The following is a 23482-nucleotide window of genomic DNA, read 5'->3' as shown; positions in this document are numbered from 1 at the left end:
CCACAGTATAAAATACACACATAAAAAATATATATATTTTATATATATATATATATATATATATATAGAGAGAGAGAGAGAGAGAGAGAGAGAGTCACTTCATAATCTCAAAAGACTGAAATCTCGAATTTCAGTTTTTCGAGACCATGAAATCGAATCCACACAACACCGAAAGCCCAAAAACCACGAAATTTAAAACACCGAAAACACAGCAAACACCAGACCACACATATAGCACAACACACACACCACAAAATAAACAGACAAAACAACGCACATCTACAAACCTACACCACAAATAAGTAGGGGGGCAAACCCCCCTGCATCCCCCCTACACTTACATATACTAACTCCAAGATCGCACAAACAGAAAACAAAAGCAAACTCGCACACACATATTCTACAGTCCCTCATACACACATATATCACACATATCAACACACTCACATACACTCAAACTCCCACCCAAAACCCTTACAAAGCACTCAGTTATCTGACATTACACCTAAATTCACACACGGCACAGCACACCATCCACATACACCCCCAGAGTGTTATGTAATGTAAAGCCATAATCACAAATTCGGGATACTCGAATTCGTGATTATGCACTTTCGCTATTTCTAAACTTCGACATTTCAGTATTTCGAGATTATAAAGTGCTTCCATATATATATAAAATGAAACTTTATAAAACCACAGTATAAAATGCACAATATATATATATATATATATATATATATATAAAACTTTTTTAGGTTCTAAGTAATATATGTTTACATATGTATAATGTTAAGTTGTCAATCTCGCCTTCATTCTTGCTTGATGGGTTCGGAGCCGATCCTCGGCTCCGACTCGGCACTTGCTTTAGCTCGAGAACTCCTTTTACCAGCTCGAGGCAGCCCCATATCCCATGATGCAAGGCAGGAAGTACCCAGATCTCGTTTGCCGCTTCGCTTGGGAGGTCTTCTCTTTACCAGCTCCTGGTAAGTAATTCACATTTGTGACATTTAAGCCCCTTTTTAGTTAAAAACTATTTGTTTTGATAGTTTAACTTTAAATTTAACTTTTCTGACAGAAATCCCTGTCTCTTTTAATTTTTTTAGTCAGTTAATTTCCCTATCCCATCCCCCCCCCTGTTAGGGTGTGTGTGTTGGTATTTTTTACTAAATACCTTTTGGTATCAGTTTAATTTAATTGGACTGGTGTGTGTGTGTTTTGTTAGGCACCATGTCTAAAGAGAGGGTTTCAGGTTTTAAGAAGTGTGACTCGTGCTGTCAGAAGATGTCTCTGACAGACGGTCACACTTCTTGCCTGTACTGTTTAGGCCCTCTTCACCTGCAGGACTCCTGTGCTATTTGTCACTCCTTCAGCCAGAGAGTCCTGCAGGAGAGAAGGAATAAGTTGATTCTCAGGGGTCTTCTTAAGCCGGAGGGCTCTCCGGCTAAGTCGGCCCCACAAAATCAACTAAATCTGCCAAGACCCAGGCTTCTGTTTCTAAGCCTGTGGCCTCGGCTCCGACTTGTATAGAGTCGAGATCGGCTCGGCTGGAGCCGATTCTGATCCACTAAGCTTTCGGCCGATGGCTATCGGTGCGAATCTGCTGACCACTGTGGTGTCGGTTCCGATCGGCTCCGACACCCGTGCAGGCATCGGTGTCGGCTCCGATCGGCTCCGACACCCATGTGGCACAGGCATCCGTGTCGGCTCGATCGGCTCCGACACCGTTACTTTGGCTGTATCGGCTCCGGCTGGAGCCGATACATCGAGCGTTCTGCGGCTCCGAAATCGGTGCCGACAGGATCAGTAATATCGGCTCCGATGACCCATTCCAGGAAGAGGTCGAGGTCTCCTTCCTTGGAGCCGATACTTTCGGCTCCGGCCTCGCCTCTTCTATCGGAACGGAGCCATCGGAGCCGATCTTCAAGGTCATCCAGGTTATCAGACCATGACCTAGAGAGAGTGGTCAGTAGATTGCTCAAGTCACAGGTACTGGCCCAAATGCTACACAGTCCGTCTCAGCAGACGACTGTTGGTCCACACCCCGTTACAGTTCCTCCTTCAACTCTACCCCAGAGCTTGGAGTTGGAGTCTTCGGGCATGGTTACTGCTATGGCTGGAGGACGGATACCCCCTTCTGTTCCTTCAGCCCCTACTCTTATCGCCTCTTCCTTAGAGGGATTCGGTGGTCGGGCTTCCATGGTCTCCTCCGAGGGGTGAGTGGCATCGGACCCTTGTCCGAACCCGCTCTTCCCCTTGGAGCCTCGGCCTTGGTGAGCTCGGCTCCGACATCTGCCTCGGAGACTTCCCCTTCGGTGGCCCCTGGAGTTCCTAGCTCTTGGAGCGGGGTCTCTCGGACCTGCCTGGGAGGGGAGCATTCGAGGTGATGAAGAGTGTACTGGCCACTGGTATCAGTCAGCAGTCTCTTCCCGTAGCTCCTCCCTCTATTGTACCTGTTGACATCTCTGCCACTTCTCTTGCTACAGGACCCAGAGATCCTCCGCCTCAGGTTTCCCCATTGGGAATTTCCCCCTCTTCCGAGGATTCTCCTGATGTTTCAGGAGATCCTCCTAGGAAGAGGACTTGTAAGAGGAAGCATGTAGACTCCCCTGAGTCTGTCACTTCGGATACTGACTTTGATGAGTCAGAGGGATCCCCTAGATCCCCCTCTGAGGATGTCTCCTTCTCAGACATCCCAGAACTTCTGAAACAGAGGGGAAACTGGCCCACCAATAATCCCTCTGAGGATGAGTCAGTATACCTAGAGGCGTTTGGATCTCGGCCCTCCACCTCCTGGGTGTCTCCGCCTTTCGACCCCCTTATGCAGGTTATTGCACGAAAGGAGTGGACAGCTCCTGACTCTGTAGAGCCAGTCCCTAGGAGGCCTTCTAAATTTATAACTGCCCCTAGTGACAAACAATTCCTTACCAAGGGTGTCCCCGCTGATGCCATGGTGGTGGCTGCGGCCACCAAAAAGGAACTTGCAGATCCTTCCGTGCCCGTCCATCCTCCTAATAAGGACTCTAGGACCATGGATAGGTACGGCAAGCGGATGTTTTCCTCAGCGACCTTTGCTATGCGTTCGCTGAATTATCTTTGTCACTTCACCAGACTCCAGAGATATCCTTAAGGAGCTGGGAGAAGTAGTTCAGGATCCTACAGCTGCAGGGGCCCAAGAAAAGATTGCTTCGCAGCTAGGAACCCTCAATTCCATTGCTAACTCCTCCATGCGGCTAATATCTTATGCTGCTGATGGAGCGAGTAGAGCCGCAGGCACAGGTGTGGCTCTTAGACGCCAAGCCTGGATGCGGCTATGTGATTTTGCGGATCCCTTTAAGGCGTCCTTCACAAATTCTCCCTTTGATGGGTCAGCTTTGTTTGGCCCTCAGGTGAAGGAAACCTTGACCAGGTGTGAGCAGGACGGCAAGACTCTTTCTGCTGTTGGAGTCCGTTTTCCACCCCTTCTAGGCCTTATCCCAAAGGACAGAAGGGTGGGAAGATGTGGTTCCGTAAATCCCAAGGAGTCACGCGGATTCACGTGGTCAGTTTACCCCTAGAGGCAGAGGGGTAACAACAACAGGCGCGCTCTAGAGGCAGAGGGGTCCAAGAATCAGGGCAACAGGGAGTCTCTTCCTGAGAAGCCCTTTCAGCATCCCTGAGGTGTTGCCCGGCTGTCCCTCCTTGGAGGCAGTCGGGGAAGATTATCACTGTACCCAGAAGCCTGGCATTCCCTCACTCAAGACAGATGGGTACAGTCGATCATATCCAAGGGTTACATAATTCCTTTCGAGGAAAGTCCCTTCCCTCAAGTTCCCTTCCAGATGTACCACCGGTCTAAGGGACATTGCAGAGTTAGAGATCGCAAAACTACTGCAAAAAGAGCCATTCAGCCAGTCACAATAGACCATTCAGAGCCGGAATCTACTCAAGGTTCTTTTTGGTCCCCAAAAGACGGGAGACTGGAGACCAATATTGGATCTCAGCAGACTCAACAAGTCTGTCAGGAAGACAAGATTCGAATGGTCACTCTTCAGTCAATTCTGCCCTTCTTACAGAAGGACAACTGGATGTGCTCAATAGATCTTCAGGATGCGTACTATCACATCAAAATTCACAGACGCTCCAGGAGATTTCTCCGCTTCCGGCTGGGGTCCAGTCATTTCCAGTTCAGAGCCCTGCCCTTTGGTCTCACTACAGCCCCCAGAGTGTTCACCAAATGCATGGCAGTGGTCACGGCTCACCTGAGACGTCAAGGATTCCAGGTGTTTCCGTATCTCGACGACTGGCTCCTGTCAGCCACCACCAGGCATCAGCTTATACAAGCCAGGGATTACACAATAGACCTTTGTTCTCATTTGGGCATCTCAGTCAACTACGAAAAGTCATCCTTATCGCCCTGCCAGTCTATTACCTTCATAGGCGCAAACTTAAACACTGTTCGGATGTCAGCTACCCTTACAGAACAAAGAGTTTCAGACATTCAGACTCATGTCAGGATCATTCTGGCCAGCAAGAAGGTACAGGCCAGAATGGTTCTAAAGGTATTAGGTCTTATGGCTGCGGCCATCACTCTTCTTCCCCTGGCTCGATTCTACATGCGCCTCCTTCAGTGGATGCTGTTCACACAGTGGTCATACCAGCAACTCCCAATGCGTCACCAGATTCTGGTGACACAAACATGCAAAGAACATCTTGCTTGGTGGACCACATCGTCTCAGGTTCACCAAGGCAGGTGCTTTGTACCTCCGTCCCCGATAGCCACTGTCACCACGGATGCCTCCCTGATCGGGGGGGGGGTCATTATCAGGGCAGGATGGTTCATGGGACGTGGCAACCGTTCGAGTACCATCTGCACATAAATGTCCTGGAGATGAGAGCAGTGCTTTTAACGTTGCAAGCCCTCAACGACTTTCTTCCCGTAGGGACAATTGCAGTCCACACAGACAACATGTCTGTAGTTTGGTATATCAACAAACAGGGCGGAACCAAGTCCTACCCCTTGTGTCGAGAAGCGCTCAGACTATGGCAATGGGCGATCTCCTCTCATCGGTTTCTGGTAGCAACGCATATCCCTGGGAAAACCAACATTATAGCGGACAGATTGAGCAGAGCTATTCTCATGCCTCACAAGTGGTCTCTCAAGCAATCCATAGCGGAAGAGATTTTTCTGGAATGGGGTCGTCCATGTTGCGAGCTTTTGCTACTCCCCAAAACAGCAAATGTCCAGACTTCTTCAGCCTCTTCCTCTATCAGGCCATCCCCAGAGACGCTCTGACCCAGGATTGGCCCCAGGGACTTCTTTATGCCTTCCCTCCATTTCCTCTGATCCCTCAGGTGATCCAGAAAGCTACCGTTTGAGAGCCAAATTGATTCTCATTGCCCCTTACTGGCCTCGACAAGTTTGGTTCCCGTTCCTCCATCATCATCTTTTGGTGCAGCCGTGGCATCTGGACCCAGTGCCAGATCTACTGATTCACCAATCCGGTCAGCTGCACCGGTCAATCCCTTCTCTCAACCTCACAGCATGGTTGCTCCACTTCCTTCCTTAGCCAGGCTTCCTTTGATCTCTAACCCAGTTAGAGATATCATAGTAACTTCACTAAAATCCTCTACCAGGAGGATTTACACAAGCAAATGGAAGCGTTTCTCTTATTGGGCTAAGGCCCAAAATATTGATCCTTTTACTGCCCTGTTCAGGCAGTTCTGGACTTCTTAGCAGAGATTTTTCATGCAGGCTCCTCTTCTTCCACAGTCAGAGTTCAGTTGGCTGCTATTTCTAATTTTCATGTCGGGATAGCAGATCATAATATTATGTCCCATAGGCTCTGCAGGGCCTTCTTGAAAGGAATTTTCCTACTAAAGCCTCCAATCAGGAATCCTCCTCCTCAGTGGGATCTAAATTTAGTGCTGACATCCTTGATTCTTCCCCCCTTCGAGCCAGCTGTTTCTTGTTCCCTGAAATATCTTTCTTGGAAAACTTTATTCCTAGTGGCTAATACATCTGCCAGGAGGGTGTCTGAACTTCATGCTCTTTCGGTTCGACCCCCCTATTTGATTTTTCACAAAGACAGAGTATCTTTGAGAACTAATCCATCCTTTTTACCTAAGGTCGCTTCGAAAAACAATCTGAATCAATCTATTGATCTCCCTGTATTTTTTCCTAACTATTCAGATAGAGCTGAACAAAAGCTACATTATCTTGCCGTCCACCGTCAGCTTAGATATTATTTGGACAGAACAAAAATTTAGAAAATCTGATCAACTTTTTGTTTCCTATGCGGATAATAAAAAAGGCCTTCCTGTTTCTAAAGTGACCTTGTCCAGATGGCTTTCTTCGGTCATCACTGAAATTTATACGATCAGGGGAAAACAGCTGTGCTCAAAACCTAAAGCACATTCAACTAGGAGTTTAGCTACTTCTACAGCTTTTCAAGCTAGACTGCCTTTAGACACTATTTGTGCAGCGGCCACTTGGGCCACTCCTCACACTTTTGTTTCCCATTACAAATTGGACTTGGCCTCCAGGGACAGAGCCAGTTTTGGCTCTACAGTCCTCAAGAGTTTGTTCCATTGAGCCACCCAGGATAGAGGTGCTAGGGACGCGGTCCCATCAAGCAAGAATGAAGGCGAGATTGACAACTTAACATTAAGAAGTTATGTACCTACCATAACGTTCCATGTTAGTTGTCTTCTCTCACCTTCTTTCTTGCGACCCTCCCTCCTTCCCCCTGGCCTGGACAGACCTTGTATAAGAAACTATAATGCTAAAGACCATTCAGACCTGGTCCTTTTTTCCATTTGTAAGTTTCTTCTTCCTTTGGGAAGTATTGTTTATGCTTGGTGTTATTGCCCTTTTGTCAACAAACGAGATCTGGGTACTTCCTGCCTTGCATCATGGGATATGGGGCTGCCTCGAGCTGGTAAAAGGAGTTCTCGAGCTAAAGCAAGTGCCGAGTCGGAGCCGAGGGATCGGCTCCGAACCCATCAAGCAAGAAAGAAGGCGAGAGAAGACAACTAACATGGAACGTTATGGTAGGTACATAACTTCTTATTAATGTCCAACAATAGCGGAATTTCCAGCATAAACAGTAATACAATTTTGTGTGTTTAGGCTGATTAATATTTCTCTGCCCTGAATTTTAATAATGGCACCAGGGATAGGCATTCATTATTTCCAGCCAACTCAGCTCTTTAATTCCAACTTGTCTTTCCACCATCCCCTATTGAATCAGCAGTAACACTTTCCAATATTGTGCCACGACAACAGGCAGAATGTCTTTACAAAGCACTGTTTTGATTTTTATTAGAGATCTCATATTGGTGTTCATATGTCTTTTTCTTTAGCTGCCTTTCTGCAGTGGCGGTTGGTGACTTCAAATCAAAGGGGGCTGCAAGAGATAGATGAATGGGTGGGGCCAACAGGAAGGGGTGTGGCCAACTAGAAAGGAGCAGAGCTATGCTCAAAACCAGAAAAACTGGGACTTAAATTAAATATGCTGTGCTGGGTGCCAAACCATCATGAGAGTTCAGTCAAGACATAATGAAGTGGATAAGAAAAAAAATATTTCAATGCATTGGCTACATGACAGCTTACTTAATATCTTGATGGAAACAAAAAGGTTGTGAGGCATAAAAAATAAATTACATTTTAAATATATTACTGGAATGCCACTCAAAATCAAGTATAAAAAAAAATAAGCAGCCAACAACATGCATTTTCTGAATAATAAGCATAAATCAACGGTATAAAACTATGACAGAAAACCAGAACATTCTACAAAATAAAATCAAGGACAGATGAAAAGCCATAACTGTACTTGTGCCTACCTTGGATGGAGCGGGGGGGGGGGGGACAGACACTCTGTCGGCACACTGACACTGCATAACTGCTCCTTGCCTTGCTTGGACACATCTGAAATCACTACATGGGGGAGTGGGGTACAACAGGTATGTCACAATTTGAAATGTCTCTGGCTGACGGTGATGGCCCTGACACATTTGTCATGCTCTCAACCTCAGAGCAAGAAATCTGAACAAAGCCATAAATTAAAATGGGACAAAGGCCCAAAAATAGGACAATTTTTAAATATCGCTTTACAAACTTAGAAAGTTGATAAAATAGTAGGTCTTGCATTACTATGAATTTTCTGAAGGGTTTGAAATCTGAAACTCAAATGTCTCTCATTATTTTCTAACTTCAGTATTTTTATGAAAACAGACCAAATATGTGATGCGAAAATCTGTACACACACAGACACGCACACACACACAAATAAATGTAGTCTAGATAAAGGAATATATGCCTTTCTAAAGGATCAGTCATAGGCAATAAACTAAACATTAACAGTTTCAGGATGCCATAGGTTCTAGAAATGCACACACGCACACTATATAAATAAAAAAAATATATATATATATATATATATATATATATATATATACACACACTATATATATATATATATATATATATATATATATATATATAAATAGATTCAGGAATTTACTATTTCAGTTAGTATACTTATGTCAGTACTGGTGTCATCATATCCATATTGTTGAATGCCATACTATCAAATGCATGAACCAATGAACATCTTTCAAAGAATATTACCTAAAATACAGTAAAATATCAAATACATAATTCTTATACAACAGAGAAAATATAAATCAGCCTGCACCTTTAAAGAAGAGGGATATAGCCCTGACTAAGGCCCAGCTGACCTGAGTTCTCATAGGAACTAGGGTGTTTGACACATTATTTTCATTACTTTGCTGAAGGCTCAGAGACAAATCTAGAAATAATAGTGTGACAATCCTTAGTGCCTTACTATAAAACCAAAGGGTAGAGCAAAAGCAGGGGGCAAAATCAGGGACATTCTGCTACAGAAGAAAGGTATTTAATGATGAAGGGAGGGATCGGATGGTCAAGCCTATCATGGGATGGATGGAGGCACACATGCCTGTATCACACTCGCACTATTTGATTGATTCCCTGATATGTAGACTGAGAAATAAGTATGTTTTGCTCCCCAGGGGTGGGCAGAGTGCCCTGATGGCATTAGCAATTTGCAGAATTGAAGGGTAGTTCACTGTATGCTACAGATATTGCATTCTGGGAAGGATGGAAACTACTACAAGTAAGTAATACACTTAAGTAAGTTTATAGATTCATAGATTAGTACTAAGCTAACTGCCTTTGTGGGCCATTTTAAGCCTAGCCAATTATCCCATGTGAGAATCAAACTCTGCACTTTGTATAAAGTATTTTATTAGTAATTACAATAATTTCCAACAACCATGAAGTAACACACTGATATCTTCCTGTCAAAAATGTTACTCAGTCTTCGGCAGCACAGGGGATTCCCACTCTCTTGTTATTTTTTCCAAGACATCATACAATGCATGAATAGTTTGTTAATAGACAGTCATACCCTCAACCTCTTAGCACAAGAAATCTAGACAGAGCCTGACATACGGGGGGCTTTAATCCTTAGATCATCCCAGTGATTTGTAAAAAAAAAAAAAAAAAAAATATATGTATATCTATCTATCTCATAAATATATATATATATATATATATATATATATATATATATATACTTGCATGTAAGGCAGGTGCAAAAGGCCAAAACAGCATATATCAAAGTCAAAAAGAGGCCAGCACCAAGGAGTGAAAATATCCAATTTATTATGGAATAACCAAAAGAATCAGTCCGGTTCCGGCACCTTGGCCTTCTTCAGTGATACAACATTGACAAATTCAAAATGCTTTATGTAGCATCCTTAATTAATTAAGGCTAAACAATTATTTAAAGTCACAGTATATTAGAATACCACATATACCCTGACAAAGGGGTCTTATAATACACATAGAACCAAAATTTACAAATGGTCATTCAAGCCAGGGGAAAAAGCCCCCCTAATTTAATAATCCAACCCCTCTCTTTATTATTTAATAATCTATGCCATCCCATTTTGTTGGATCTATCCCTCCATATTTTGTCAGTAATTATGAAATGAAATTTGAGCTGTTTTATGATTCAACACATGTTTGTATAGAGCATTGGTAAGACGTTGATTTCTAATGTCACGAAGATGTTCCGACATTCTAATCCTGAATGGTCTGGATGTCTGTCCCACATAAAAGGCGGAGGAAGAACAGGTGGCCAAGTAGACCACCCAATCCGTTCCACAGTTCCCAAAACATTTGACGTTGTATACCCTGCTAGTGTTTTTGCTGGAAAATTCCTTAGATTTAAACATATGTATGCAGAATGAACAGTGCCCACAGGGGAAAGAACCAATCAGTTTATCTCCTGTTAATGTTAGTTGCTTGCCCAAACCTGTAGTTGTGTGCCCAGTTTTATAATGATTTAAATAAGAGCCCAAATTGTGGCCCCTTCAGTATGAAAAATGACACTCAGATGTTAGTATCTTGGCTAATTCCTGATTTTCCAAAAGAAATATTCCAGTTGTCTTTAACCACATTTCTAATGGCATTAATATTCCTACCATAAGTTGTCACAGACCTGATAACATTCTTTTCTGTACATGTTTTCACCTTATATTCTAGTAGTTCAGCTCTGTTTTGTTGTCTTGCCCAGTTGCTAGCTGTCCTAACACAAACAGATTTGTATCCCCTACTGTGAAACCTGTGTGTAAGGTCCTATTGATGGTGCTCGTAGGTATCCTGGTCTGAACATATTCTCCTAATTCTAAGAAACTGGGATTTAGGTATATTTTTAATAATGTGACGGGGTGTAAACTAGTTGCTTTTAGTAAACTATTGTACTGGGGGTACTTATGGAACACCTGTGTAGAAAGCGTATAGTCTGAGTTCCTTGTTATCCGAACATCCAAAAAATGGATTTCCTCATGGTGCATGTTAAGAGTGAACTCCATCCCCCATTTGTTGTCATTTAAATACTGAATAAACTCAAGTAGGTATGTTGCATCACCCCTCCAAATCAACCAGCAATTGTCGAGGTATCTATGCCGTATATCCATGTCCCCTAAAAAGATGTTATGTAGTGGGTCATGGATGAGGTGTTCTTCCAGGTACCCCATAAAAAAGGTCTGCGTAAATAGGGGCAAATGAAGCTCCCATCGTAGTTCCCTCTGTCTGTCAAAAGCAGTCTGTTTGAAAATAGATGACATTTTTCATTAGTACATGTTCGGCCATACAGATTAATAATGTGTTAAAACCGGGTGGATAAATATCTGCTTTATCAAGCCAATGTTGTAGGGCTTCCAATCCAGCTCAATGAGGGATATTTGTATAAAGAGCCGTGACATCTGTTATCCAACCCGTTCTCAGCTGTGACTCAGACAAAATTTTTAGAAATTCAGTGGTGTCTTTTAATCTAGAACGAACCATTTTTAGCAAAGGCTGCAGGTATTGTGTTAAAAATATAGAAAGGGGTTCTGTTAATGGTATAAAGCATTTTGAATTTGTCAGTATTGTATCACTGAGGAAGGCCAAGGTGCCGAAACTGGTCTGATTCTTTTGGTTATGTCATAATAATAAATTGGATATTTTTATTCCTTGGTGCTGGCCTCTTTTTGAATTTGATATATATATATATATATATATATATATATATATATATATATATATATATATATATATCTCTGAGGAGTAGACCAAAATATGGAGGCAAAAATCTGTACAGTAGAGAGATGTGTCAATGGGTAACTAAAGCACATTCTAGTTTCCTGGTAAAAAACTAAAATACAACTCCTATACAGGCATATTACTTCAGATAGCGAATCTCTGAACACAGGCCACACGATCACTACCGTACGATTAAAGTAGTTGCACCTTTACTGGAGCCCAAAATCTTACAGACCTCTGAAGTGTACCCCATTATAAGGGATGCTCCTCGTGTTGAGCCCTAAACAATAACTTGTCTGAACTGAGTGGGTCTGTCACACATTTATTGCCAGGATTTCTGACAGAAATCACTCCAATAACATTAACTCCATTAACTCATATCAGTTCATCATAACGCTCTGGTAGGGAAACAGCTTTATCATACTGTAACATCCTAGTTAAAGTTGTCATGAAGTATTCTACAGTTTGCCCATTTTTTCCAGTTTAAGAGAGATTGTTTCACGTCACGTGAATCCCATTTAGGCAATATAATAGCAAAAAAGCTGAAAAAATAGTTCTCAAGTTTCAGTTAAAATTTCTTACAAATATTTAGCACACACAGCAACCAAATATGTTTTTTTCTCTCCTAAATTACCTCAACAATCCTAATGCTCAAAGTACAGCAAAAACATCTTACAAATATTTAACACCCAAAGCAACCAAATATGTTTTTTTTTTTTTCTCCTAATGTTCACAGTTTAGTTGAGTATACAGTTATCTTTTTCTGACAGGAAATTGCTATTTGCCAAACTTCCTTCCAATCTATAAACAAAAACAATGAACACATAGGACAACTCAAGGAGTCAGAGACACCTACCTCAATCTAAAGTTAAAAATGAGTGACTGAGTCTGTCTCCGTCTCACAAACTGAATTTAGGGTGTTAGGAATCCACTCAGTTTTCTCTGAGTCTGAGAAGACTCTCCATAACGACGGTAAAGCAATAAGCTGCAAACCAAAAAAACAAACAAATGAAACAAGTTATTTCTACAACTAGCAACCAAAAGTACTGTGCTACTAGTACTGATTGTTCCTCGTTCTCTTTTTTGGGAAGAGAGGGATAACCAATGAGTAGCCATCCAGCCGTCCATGTCACGTACATGACTGCGGACGTGGCAGTCTGATCCCCTTCCACTTTAATGTGTGGTTAAAATCGCATAGACTTCTGCGCATCACACTGATGCCTTATGTCCTTAATCTGGACTGCTTTTACAGCAGTCTAGATTTACAGAAACTAATTTTTTTTCTAAAAACCCAGAACTCGCCGGGCATGCGTATTTCGAGTTCTGGGACTTTGCGAGTCAGTCGGACTCGCTTAGAGCACTGCAGCCAGCTAGTAAATTTGATTTAAATAATTAATTTACAAATATGTTGTTTGTAAACATTTTCTTTTCTTTTCTTCACAACTGGGGGGAGGGGGGGCTGCAGGCCTGCAATCCGATGGTATGAGCCGCCACTCCCTTTCTGTTTTCCCTACGTAAAATGCAAGGCAGGACATGCACAAGTGAAATAAACCACCACCTTAGATAGACAATTCCCTTCCTATGAGTGGATGATGGACCTTGCTACATTTTTGCAGCTGCAGTACTGGGTGGCCCAATATGTTTACACTGACTACACATTCCACATTTTTGGGTATCTGTACTAATTTTGTCTTTCTTCTACTTGTCACCATTAGATTCTAAAATATTCGTGATATTTTTACTTTTTTGTTTATAAAAGTGGGTCTGTTACTCACTATATCGATTTGTCCTTCTACCAATATTTCCCAGTTTTTACTTATGATGTCCCTAATGCTATTGGAACAGACACTGTATTCAAGTACTATAGCTCTAGGGAAGTCTCTAGCTTTTACTACTTCTTCATATTCTAACTGTGGAGAAGTAACCTACTCCTTCTTCCCCATTTTGAATATTATTGTTTTGTTATCAGATATCAAAATAGTTCCCTTGTTTAAGCATGTTCCCAAGAGAGATGGATATTTCTTCCCTCTATTTTGGACATCTTCTGTACTAATGGTTCTCACAAAAAGCTAAGTGTACCCCTCTTAAGGAACATATCCTCCAATTTTCTTTTTTTGTAGATTCAAAGTTATATTATCAGACATCATCCTCACCAATCTAATAAATTGTCCCTTAACAAGACTTTATTTTCTGTGACAAAAGATGCATACTACTAAAATGTAGATAACTATTCAGGAAAGTGGGTTTTCAGTAAATAGAGGAAAACCCATTTTCTTTCTTCTCTATGGTGATGTCCAGATAATTGATGCTTTTTTTGTCCATTTGATAAGTGAATTTCAAGAAAGGGGTAGTAGTATTCATATACTCTATGAACCCTGAAATTTCCTCTATGTCCCCCACCCAGAGGAGAAAGATGCCATCCAAACATCTGAGGTATAATGAAAACTTCTCCTCATATGGGGAACAAAAAAAGAAGCATTTCTCCCAACTAAGCATGACCAAGTTGGCATAAATGGGGGCACAAGCAGCCCCCATTACAACTCCCTTAATTTGTTTGAAGGTGTTACCCTCGAACCAAATATAGTTTTTGAGTACAGTCTCCATACATTCCATAATAAGCCTGACTGTTGCAATATGTGTGCATATACATATGTACAGTGGATATAAAAAGTTTACGCACCCCTGTGAAAATGCCAGATTTTTGTGATAATGAGACCACAATAAATCATTTCAAAACTTTTCCTACCTTTAATGTGACCTATAACCTGTACAGTTCAATTGAAAAACAAACATGTGTTGGGGGGGGGGGAATATAAAAAAAAAAAACGTACAATAAGCTGGTTGCATAAGTGTGCACACCCTTAAATTAATACTTTTTTAAAGCAACTTTGTTGTTTTGGGTTGCTCTGTGTGACGCTGTCATACTGCACAACCGTTCAATTTGTTTGGTGTACCATTGCACATAGTACACCACTGTGGACAATGTACCTATACACCAGTCACAAAAGATGACTGTCTTCTCTACACCACTCTTCATTGCCTCAGTTCATAACTATGTTTATGAATTTTTCATCACAAAAATATTAAAATTGTTCACATTTTGAATGAGTATGATGAGAGACGTTATGAAAGGCTGTGGGGGGGAGTGCAGTAGAATCCTTATGTTCTGTCTGATTTGTGAATTCCATGGTTATGAGCTTCTTTTGCTTGACTTCTTTGTGATCCTTTATTGTTATGCAAGCATCTCAAATGTCTAACAGTCTATTTGTGTATACATGCTCAATCTTAACCCCCCCCCCATTTAATATGCTGTTTAACATTCAAAACTTTAGTAAGACTATGTAAGTCGCATGTTTCACTTTTGATGATCTCTGACTTCTTCTTTTACATATGTAGTATGGAACTGATGTGCTTTTTGAGAAGGAACATGTTCCTAAATTCAGTAGAAAGAATCCATCCATCCACAACCATTTCTCCCCATTTTTATACTTAGGGTTAGGGTGTAACTTCAGCAGTGGCAATCATCTACAGCTAGTGTTCAGACCACTGGTTGGCTAGCTTTGCCACAGTTATTCTACCGTACCACAAACATGCATGTGCATTCACACCTGTGCCCATTAACTGTGTACAATCCAGCTACTGCACATCTTTGGAATATGGGAAGAATGCTAAGTTTATTTCATCTTCATCTTTAAAATTCAGTGATGTAGAAAAATGGTGTTTGCAGGTGGTTTGTGTGACAGAGCAAAACGCAGAGGACAGGAAGAAATGGAAACAGATGAATCCGCTGTGGCGACCCCTAACGGGAACAACCAAAAGAAGATGATGAGAAAAACGGTGTTTGCTTTACCATGGGACACATACCTTTTCAGCAAAGATAAGCTGAGAAGGTCAGCTGTTATGCTAGAGTTATTTTATACTCATTTGTGCTGAAAGAACGTTCTTCTTTTATCCTGTTTTTTGCTGGTATGTTGGATCTTGTACACTGTAAATCATAAGTCTGTTTTAAATTCATATCAAGCTCTTGGAAGTTTATGTAAATTCAGGTCAAGCTGCTGGAACATGCTGCACTGTGAAGTATACATGCTCCAGCAATACACATTTTTTTATGATTTGTTTTAATTTTAGGTTTCTGAGTATACTGTTTTGGAAGAACAGCTTCAAAAAACACTAGCAGACCTGGAGAAACGAGAGAGACAGCTGGCAAATGCTGAGTTGGAGGTATGTATATTATATGTTTTTTGTAAGTTGCACATAAGTTGGTGCAGTAGAGCCTTTTTTTGAAAGTACAGTTTTTTTTCATTGTAGGAGCTTACTGTTTTAACCTATGTAACCTGTGAATACAGTTATTAAAATTATATAAAGTTTTGTTTAATGAAAAAAAAAATAACTCGCACGATAAAAGCCCTGCTTTGTGAAATACGGGGAAGAATCTCAGACAAGCAGTATTTTTGTTTTGGCTCATGCTGGAAGAGCTGCTAGGGGGGGTAGAACGGGAGTGAATGGCTGGATCAGCTCAACCAGTTCTGCTGGAGGGGAGAGATGGTTCCCACTCTGGTAATGCTCTCTGCATTTGTAGGCTTGTACAAAAGCCAATTAACTGCAGTGATGTAGGCTTTCAATCCCAAGCTAGTGTTTTTAGACACAAGGGTGGGTCCACGCACACATCAGGGGGAGAGCATTATATTTCATTTGGTGATGCGGTGCCTATGTCACCACCAGAGGAGGAGTTAGGGTAGGGCTATTTTAGAGGGAAACTGCAGTATAGCCTCTATCTAGAATGATGTAGGCCACTGATGGATGGAGAGTACCTTCCAGTTTGTGCTAGATTGATAAGGGCACCTTTTGATCCTGTTCTACAGGATAAGCTAAACTCTCGTGAATAGTGGGACAAGTGCCTTTGGTAAGAGCAGGGCAGATGAATCAAGTTGCTTGCTTATCCATTTATTTATTTCTTGACATTTGGTTACCATGAAAGTCCAAATGGTTAGAAGCCCATTTTCAGCAGAGGCAGGACTGGCCTTTGGTCAACTGATGCCCTAGGCAAAAGGTCTCCTCCACAGCACCCTCCCCCAACACAAACTTCTGCCTCTGTCTTGGTCTACCTACACCATCCAGATTACTGGAAAAGCACCCCTGCTAGAACAGCACCCTAGTTGGCCATCTAGTTGGCCTATATGCCTAAGGCTGACTATGAGCGGAGGCCAGATTATTGCAAAACATTTTAAGAACAATAATTTTACAATTTCCCAAAATAAAACAAAAACATCTGGTTAAATATCAATACAAGTTATATGTCAAGCATTTAAGATTTAGAGAAATTTTAGACAGTTTGTAGAGAAATTAAAGGTAAGTTAGTCTAATACAAATAGGAATTTCAATATGAAGTGAGTAAAGAACAGGCTTATGGTATACTTAATGAGAAAGTCAGGCAAGAGAATTTGATAAAAATAAGGAAGTAAGTGAAGAAGGGAGAGTAAAGAGTTATAAGGAATGAAAAGGTTCTTGCTCACATTTAAGGATATAGTTTATCTTGGTTTTGAGCAAGAACAGATCCAGATTTTAGCCAGGAAGTTTTTAAGGGTAGTTTTGAAAGATGAGAGAGAGAGGGTATTCATCTGATGGATACAGGCAGGGAGTTCCAGGACTTGGCCACCTTGTATGAGTACAGACCATGCCCAGTAGATTTGATAGGTTTGTAGACAGGAGTTTTTGGTCACTGGATCGCAGTAACTGAATGAGAACTGAATGGGAATGTAGTTGTAGGAGGTGCAAGGGTATTTGGAATGTTTTTTAGTGTTGGTCAGGCAGATGGATGCTGGATGATTTTATAGGTGGTAAGAAGCTGTGTATTAGTTGATGAGGCAGTTCTAACCAGTTTAGGCTTTTTAGTGCTATACAGTGGTGGGATATGAAAAAGGTATTTACTGCAAGTTTATTCTGAAAGTTGTAGTATAGTTTTTTATCTTCATTTATTTGCTTTTTAGTACGATTGTGAAGGATTCTGAAATGTTCAAGATACTGAGGTGTTTTATATTTTTGCCATTCTTTCCATGATTTTTCTCTATCCTGCAGTAGCATTTTAGTCTTAGTATAGCCAGTATAGTATGCAGTTTGTTTAGTCTCTTCCTTCTTGGAGGTGCAAGGGTATTTAGAAAAGTTGCTTGAATCCATTTACAGCATTATCTATGGGGATGATTTTTAGGTATTTTAGGATTTTAGAAATTTTAGGACGTTCCAGTTAATAGATGATAATGTAGTAATAAACATTTCTGGGTAAAATTTGGAAAGGTTGTGTGTTATTTTATAAATATGCTGTGTAACTGGATGTGTGAGATGTCTGATCATATAGATTGGGAGATGATCACTGGGAGAATCTGACATTGTACCTGTGGTGGTGGTGTATTTGTTAGGGTATGATACTAAGATCCAGTCTAATAGGGAATTTGATGTCTTGCTATGATGTGTGGGGCGATTAATTAGTTGTGTGAAACCATACAAGTTCATGCTAGATGTAGGGGAGGTGGAGTTTATGTCCAACCAGTTGACATTCACATCACGTAGTAGGATTTTTTCTTGTGGAAATGTTCTGGATATCCACTATGGGATATCTTCTAGTATAGCTATATTGTCACCAGGAGAGACGTAAAGGACAGTAATACATATTTGTTTATAATTGTTTATTTTGAGGAAAGCAGTAAGAAACTAAGGAGGACTACCTTGCTTGGATTATTTCTGAATACCTACTAGAGTTAATAATTCTGTATAATATTAATATTTCAAAATAAGTTTTTATTTCTTGATTTTAGGACATTTTTAAGTTCACTACTTCTACTACCGTTTTCTGATTTTTTTCTTGCTTTTAATTATAGTGGTTAACTAGGCATAGAGGAATTGAAACACTTCCACACAGAGAAGTTTCTTACAAAGTTTTGGTTTGGACCCACTATACTTGTATAATGGGTTGTTTGAGACTTGTGGGATACCACAGAGATTGCTTGTTTTTTGTAACCATTTTTCAAACATAACTATGGAGTATTAAACAATATGTGCATTAAAGCAGTTAACATTATCTTTTTTAAACAAAAAACATCTTTATTAAATTTTCATTTATATCAATGAAGATATACCATAACGACACAATCTCAGTTGCATCATTATACCTTGCAAACCTTGCCAACACAACTATAGCTGCAAACATTATACATCACTTTTAATCTATCCAGTCATTGTCAGTCAACCATTAAATAACTCATTCAAATCCTGCCTTCTTTTAAACCTCATTCTTTGTCTGCATGTATTGATTCCACATTTCCCATGTTTTTCCTTTGTAATTTGCTCCTACCCTTTTCCAATTTCCAGTTTTATCTATGTTACTATCTTTGTTACTTCTAGTAAAGTAGGTTTTAACTTTGATTTCCATTTTCTAGTAATTGCTTTCTTGACAGCCATCACAATTAGACTCAGCAAAGCCTTGATGTGTCTAGGCAATGTAGATTCTCTATCATAGCTCAAAAATGTAATTTCCCTAGTTAATCCAGTTTGCTCACCCAGCATCTCAGACAGTGTAGACTGCAGAGAATCTTTAAAGTCTACCAACTCATTATACTTCCAGAAGATATATTCCCAGTTACCTCTTTCTTCCTTGTCACACCTGCAGCATTTGCTGTCTACCTGAGGAAAAATTCTTTGGGGCCTGCATGGGGAATGAAAAACCTATGTAAACACTTTCAGGCAAAGATCGTAAATCTTCTAGATTTTTGTTGCATATTTGGGAGAAATACTTATACCTCCCATTGTTTCTTTGTGAATTGCTTATCCAATCTCTCTCCTCAATCCTTCCTCACCTTCTCTTATTGATTCTTATAGATATCATGCAATATTTTATATGCTCTACTAATTATTCTTTTCTTAACAGCAACTTCTGGATGGTCTTTCATTTAGGGCCCCCCCCCCCCCACTGTTTATTTCTCTTTGGCTATACTCTGATATCAATCCTTGATGTGGAAGGCAGTCTGTAACCTGCAATCCAAATAAGTTCTTGGTGTCTTCCCATTCTATTACTTTTCCCTCTCTAGTTATTTGCTCGCAGTACCTTGGTTCCTTTGAAAATGTTCTCCAATATATTCCCACCCCTATTTCCTATTGTCTGTATTCCTAATTGCAGTCATCCCTATTGGCAGACCCCCATCTCCATTCCCATATTGGCTTAGTTCTTAGAATGCCTTCTTCTAATTTATAAATATAATATTATGGTTATTATTGTTCTCTTTAAATGTCTGCATCCAAAATCCCAGGCTCTTACTGTTACTTGAGCTTCCCCCTGTTTAATCACCATCTATTTCCATTCTGAATTATAGTTTTCTGCTTGTGCTATGTATAGGAGCATTAACTGTGTTGATCTGAAATACCCCCTTCAACTTGGGTTTAAAGCTATTAACATGATCTTATGTGAATTTAAAGAATGTTGTGAATATGTAGTTGAATTATTCATCAGTGCAGGGGGCTAAGGCCCTCAGTTATAAATTTATTTCTTGTAGTCCAGAATGCAGGGTTTGATTCATTCCACCTTTATTTGCCTACTGTGTGACTCTGAGCAAGTCACTTAATCAGATAGTGCTTCCAGGTCACCCATGAAAAGAGATAGTTGTGTCTGATAGGCTTATCCAATCAACAAGGATATATTAATGTTTTTGGAGAGACATTTGGGAAATCCATTACAAAAACAGTAGCAATACAAGCAGCACAGGTTACATAAACTATTGGTGGAATTCAGCCAGTAAAAAACAAAACAAGCAATATGTAATAGTGCCCTTCAGGTGCAAATTACAATGACAAGAATTTACAGAAAAACAGAAAATCATTAATGCATCTCCTAAAGGCAGATACTTGCAAGACAGGTAAACATAGTGAATACTAATTCTTTTAAGAATTTTTTTCACTAAGATTTGCAAAAAAGAGATGAATGTATAAACAGTTATAATTGTGCTCAATATATACATTTCTTAATATTATATTTCTGTGTTGTATATAAAAGAGACAGAAAATGACTTTGTACAAAAGGTTGAAAAGAAAGGTTGATAAATAGCAAATATTAATACCGTATAGTACATTTAGTTGATGTAATGTAATGTATTAACAGTTATTTGGCGATTCATGTTAGACTGAATGCCATTTGACTGAAATAAAATGATTGAAAAGTATTTAACTGATAACCCCCACTAGAGGAAGCCCCCTCACTCCACCAGTAACCCCACAACTAATATGTTCTTATTCCAGTATCACACAGTACTAGAATGAAGGACGTGCCTGTTTTTCACATAAACCAATATAGTTTCCTATACTATATGCTTTTTGATATAAAAATATATTGGTAGTGTTGGTAGGGTGCTTAATGTGCTGCAAAAATATGTAAAAATTACAGTGCTGTACTGTATCTGATAGACAAAAACTCTGAAGAGGTAATCTCAGAGTTTGTATACAAAACCCCATCACCATTCCAAGAGTTTAGGGAAACTTAAAAATTTGATGGATCTTTTACAGGTAAGGAGAGAGAGCCTATAGGAAAAACTTTGTATTTATTTTTCTGTACTGATGTCATATGGTTCTACCTTTAATGATTACTTTTTGTTAACACACTGCTGTTTCAGAATTCCGTATGTAATGCTCTTAAAAACAAGTAATAGATCTCCCCTTATTAAGTCTTTAACTCAAGTGTGAACAGCTGGGATGTTTCCATACTTTCCATGTAAAACATATGCTTTGCCTCAAATTCTCTGGTATGCGATCTTTGAATGCTTATACACACACACACACACACACACACACACACACACACACACACACACACACACACAACTACAGAATTTTATGTATGGTCTAATTAATGACTTAGATGGTGTAATCAGTATTTCTAGTTTCCTAAACATCCTTGCCCAAAGTGTCATTGTGCTTGGTAGAGCAGTTTTCTAAATCTGGAAAACTGGTGTTCTTAAGAGCAGGACTGATAAAAGTAGATTTAGTGGGAAATACCATTTCTTTGTTTATGCAATGATCATTTCATCCAGTACATGGTCTTGGGAGCCAGAGCTCATCTGGCAGTTAATGGGTACAAAGTAGAGAAAAGAGAGATGTCAGCCCATCTCAGGAAAGCCACACACATACACACTCGCACTTAATGGCGGTGTGACGGCTCACATGTACACTTCTGATATTTCTTTGAGTTGTGGGAGTAAGCCAGTGCATTTGAGAAAATACATATGGATGTAAAACATCATGCAGGCTCAGTATAGAAGGCATCATAGACTGGAAACAAGCAGTGTGTGACAGCAATGGTAACGACTGCAACACAGTGCTTCCCAGGGAGATGCACAAAACTGGAAAAATTCTGGTGATTGAGGGATGAGATATACTGTAAGATTGCTGTACCAGTGATGTAATAATATTTCATAGGCTGTTAGCACTTGCAGTCCAGATGATATTCCTTTTCTCATAATCTTTTATCTTTTTTTATACACCCTTTGATCATTAAATGGATGGGATTGTTTGTCTTCTTGTGTGTTTAGAGTACTATACTGCCTAGAGAGCTTTCAGTATTTCAAGCACTTTAAAACTTGAAATGACCAGCTTGCTTTGGTAAAGTGTGAGAGAAAGAAGGTAGCCTTGCATCCTTTGAGTGGCATTGTTTTGAAGAATAAACACAGGTCTATGTCTTGTAAATTAGAGAGCTATGCAAAATGGATCCATTCTTTGGCATATCTTCTGCCGCAGGATCTGTATCACAGAACTTATTCCTAGTACAGTTCTAACTGGTATCAACCACTAACAGTATCTTAGCTGTGATGTCGAAGTTGTATATAGGAAATGGTTCCTTATGCACTCCCACACCACCTATGTTCTTTTTTGCCATAGACTGGAGAGTTGCATCTGTGTGATTTCATCATTTTATTGCTGTCAGGCTCACCTTGTGCACCATTTTGACTAGTTTAGTTATTCCTATACCTGATTTCCATTGCTTCTTTCTCCAGCTCTTCAGTGCATACACCATGTGTTCCTTAAGTGTCTTGTCCATTTGCAGGATAGACAGGCACTTAAGTGCTTATTTTCTTCAGTTTTATTTGAGTACTGTAGTCCTGGACATTACAGACCATGCAAGAAGCTTAATCTCACAACTTCCAGAAGGCAAGCAAAGTTATTGTACTTACTTCTTAAATCCAGTATGTTTGCATCCAGGGAGGAATTTCTTTCCTTCCTGACTGGCATCCAGACCAGAATGCTTTTTATTACTGTCTCACATACAGTAGCTGGAGACACGTTTAACACCCTTTTATTTCCTTTTACTGTTTTTCCTAAGCACATACACATGACTAGGCCAGCATTTCATGGTCTCCCTTTGTGCTGAGTGTTGACTGCTGTGTGGAGGGACATGGATGGGCTTGGGAGTATGCATCCCACAGCAGAATTACAAGTGTGACCCCCAGTTCTTAGCTTCCTGTTCTGGTACCCACATATTACAGGGGAAGAGAAGAACAGATGTTTCAGCAGCTGATGAGTGCCGGATGGTTGCATGGTGGGAGGTTAGGCAAACCAAAGAGTATTATAACAGTCTGTGAACTTCACTGCATATCTGGCCCTTGCATGTAATCTGTCTGTATGAGAACTGAGTTATGCAGTATGCTTCTTACCGTTTAGCCTACTGTTATTGAAGAAAAATGTTTTCCTCTTATCATTTACCTAGAGATTGTGTTGTTGTGTTGTGGGCTTTGTCTACAACAGGTGGAGATAAAGGCTTCATTAATATTTGAGAGTTTTTTGTGTGTAAAGTTTACAGGATCCTGCCCCTTTGGCATCTACAAGTATTCTGTT

At 40.3% G+C, this 23482-nt stretch overlaps 1 protein-coding gene across 1 annotated transcript in view; it reads left to right on the top strand.

Annotated features, from left to right (window-relative positions):
- CEP120 (centrosomal protein 120) overlaps window positions 1-23482 on the top strand; it is a 1674147-nt gene that overhangs the window by 952617 nt on the left and 698048 nt on the right. The window contains exon 15 of the mRNA XM_044060765.1: window positions 15746-15838. Within this exon, the coding sequence (XP_043916700.1) occupies window positions 15746-15838 (93 nt within the window). The remainder of the gene's footprint in view (window positions 1-15745; window positions 15839-23482) is intronic.

The sequence above is a fragment of the Protopterus annectens genome, chromosome 2.part0 (genome assembly GCF_019279795.1).
Source record: "Protopterus annectens isolate FY-2018-M chromosome 2.part0, PAN1.0, whole genome shotgun sequence".
Lineage (NCBI taxonomy): Eukaryota > Metazoa > Chordata > Ceratodontiformes > Protopteridae > Protopterus > Protopterus annectens.
Note: the sequence above shows the minus strand (reverse complement) of the source record. Positions and strands in the feature narration are given on the sequence as shown.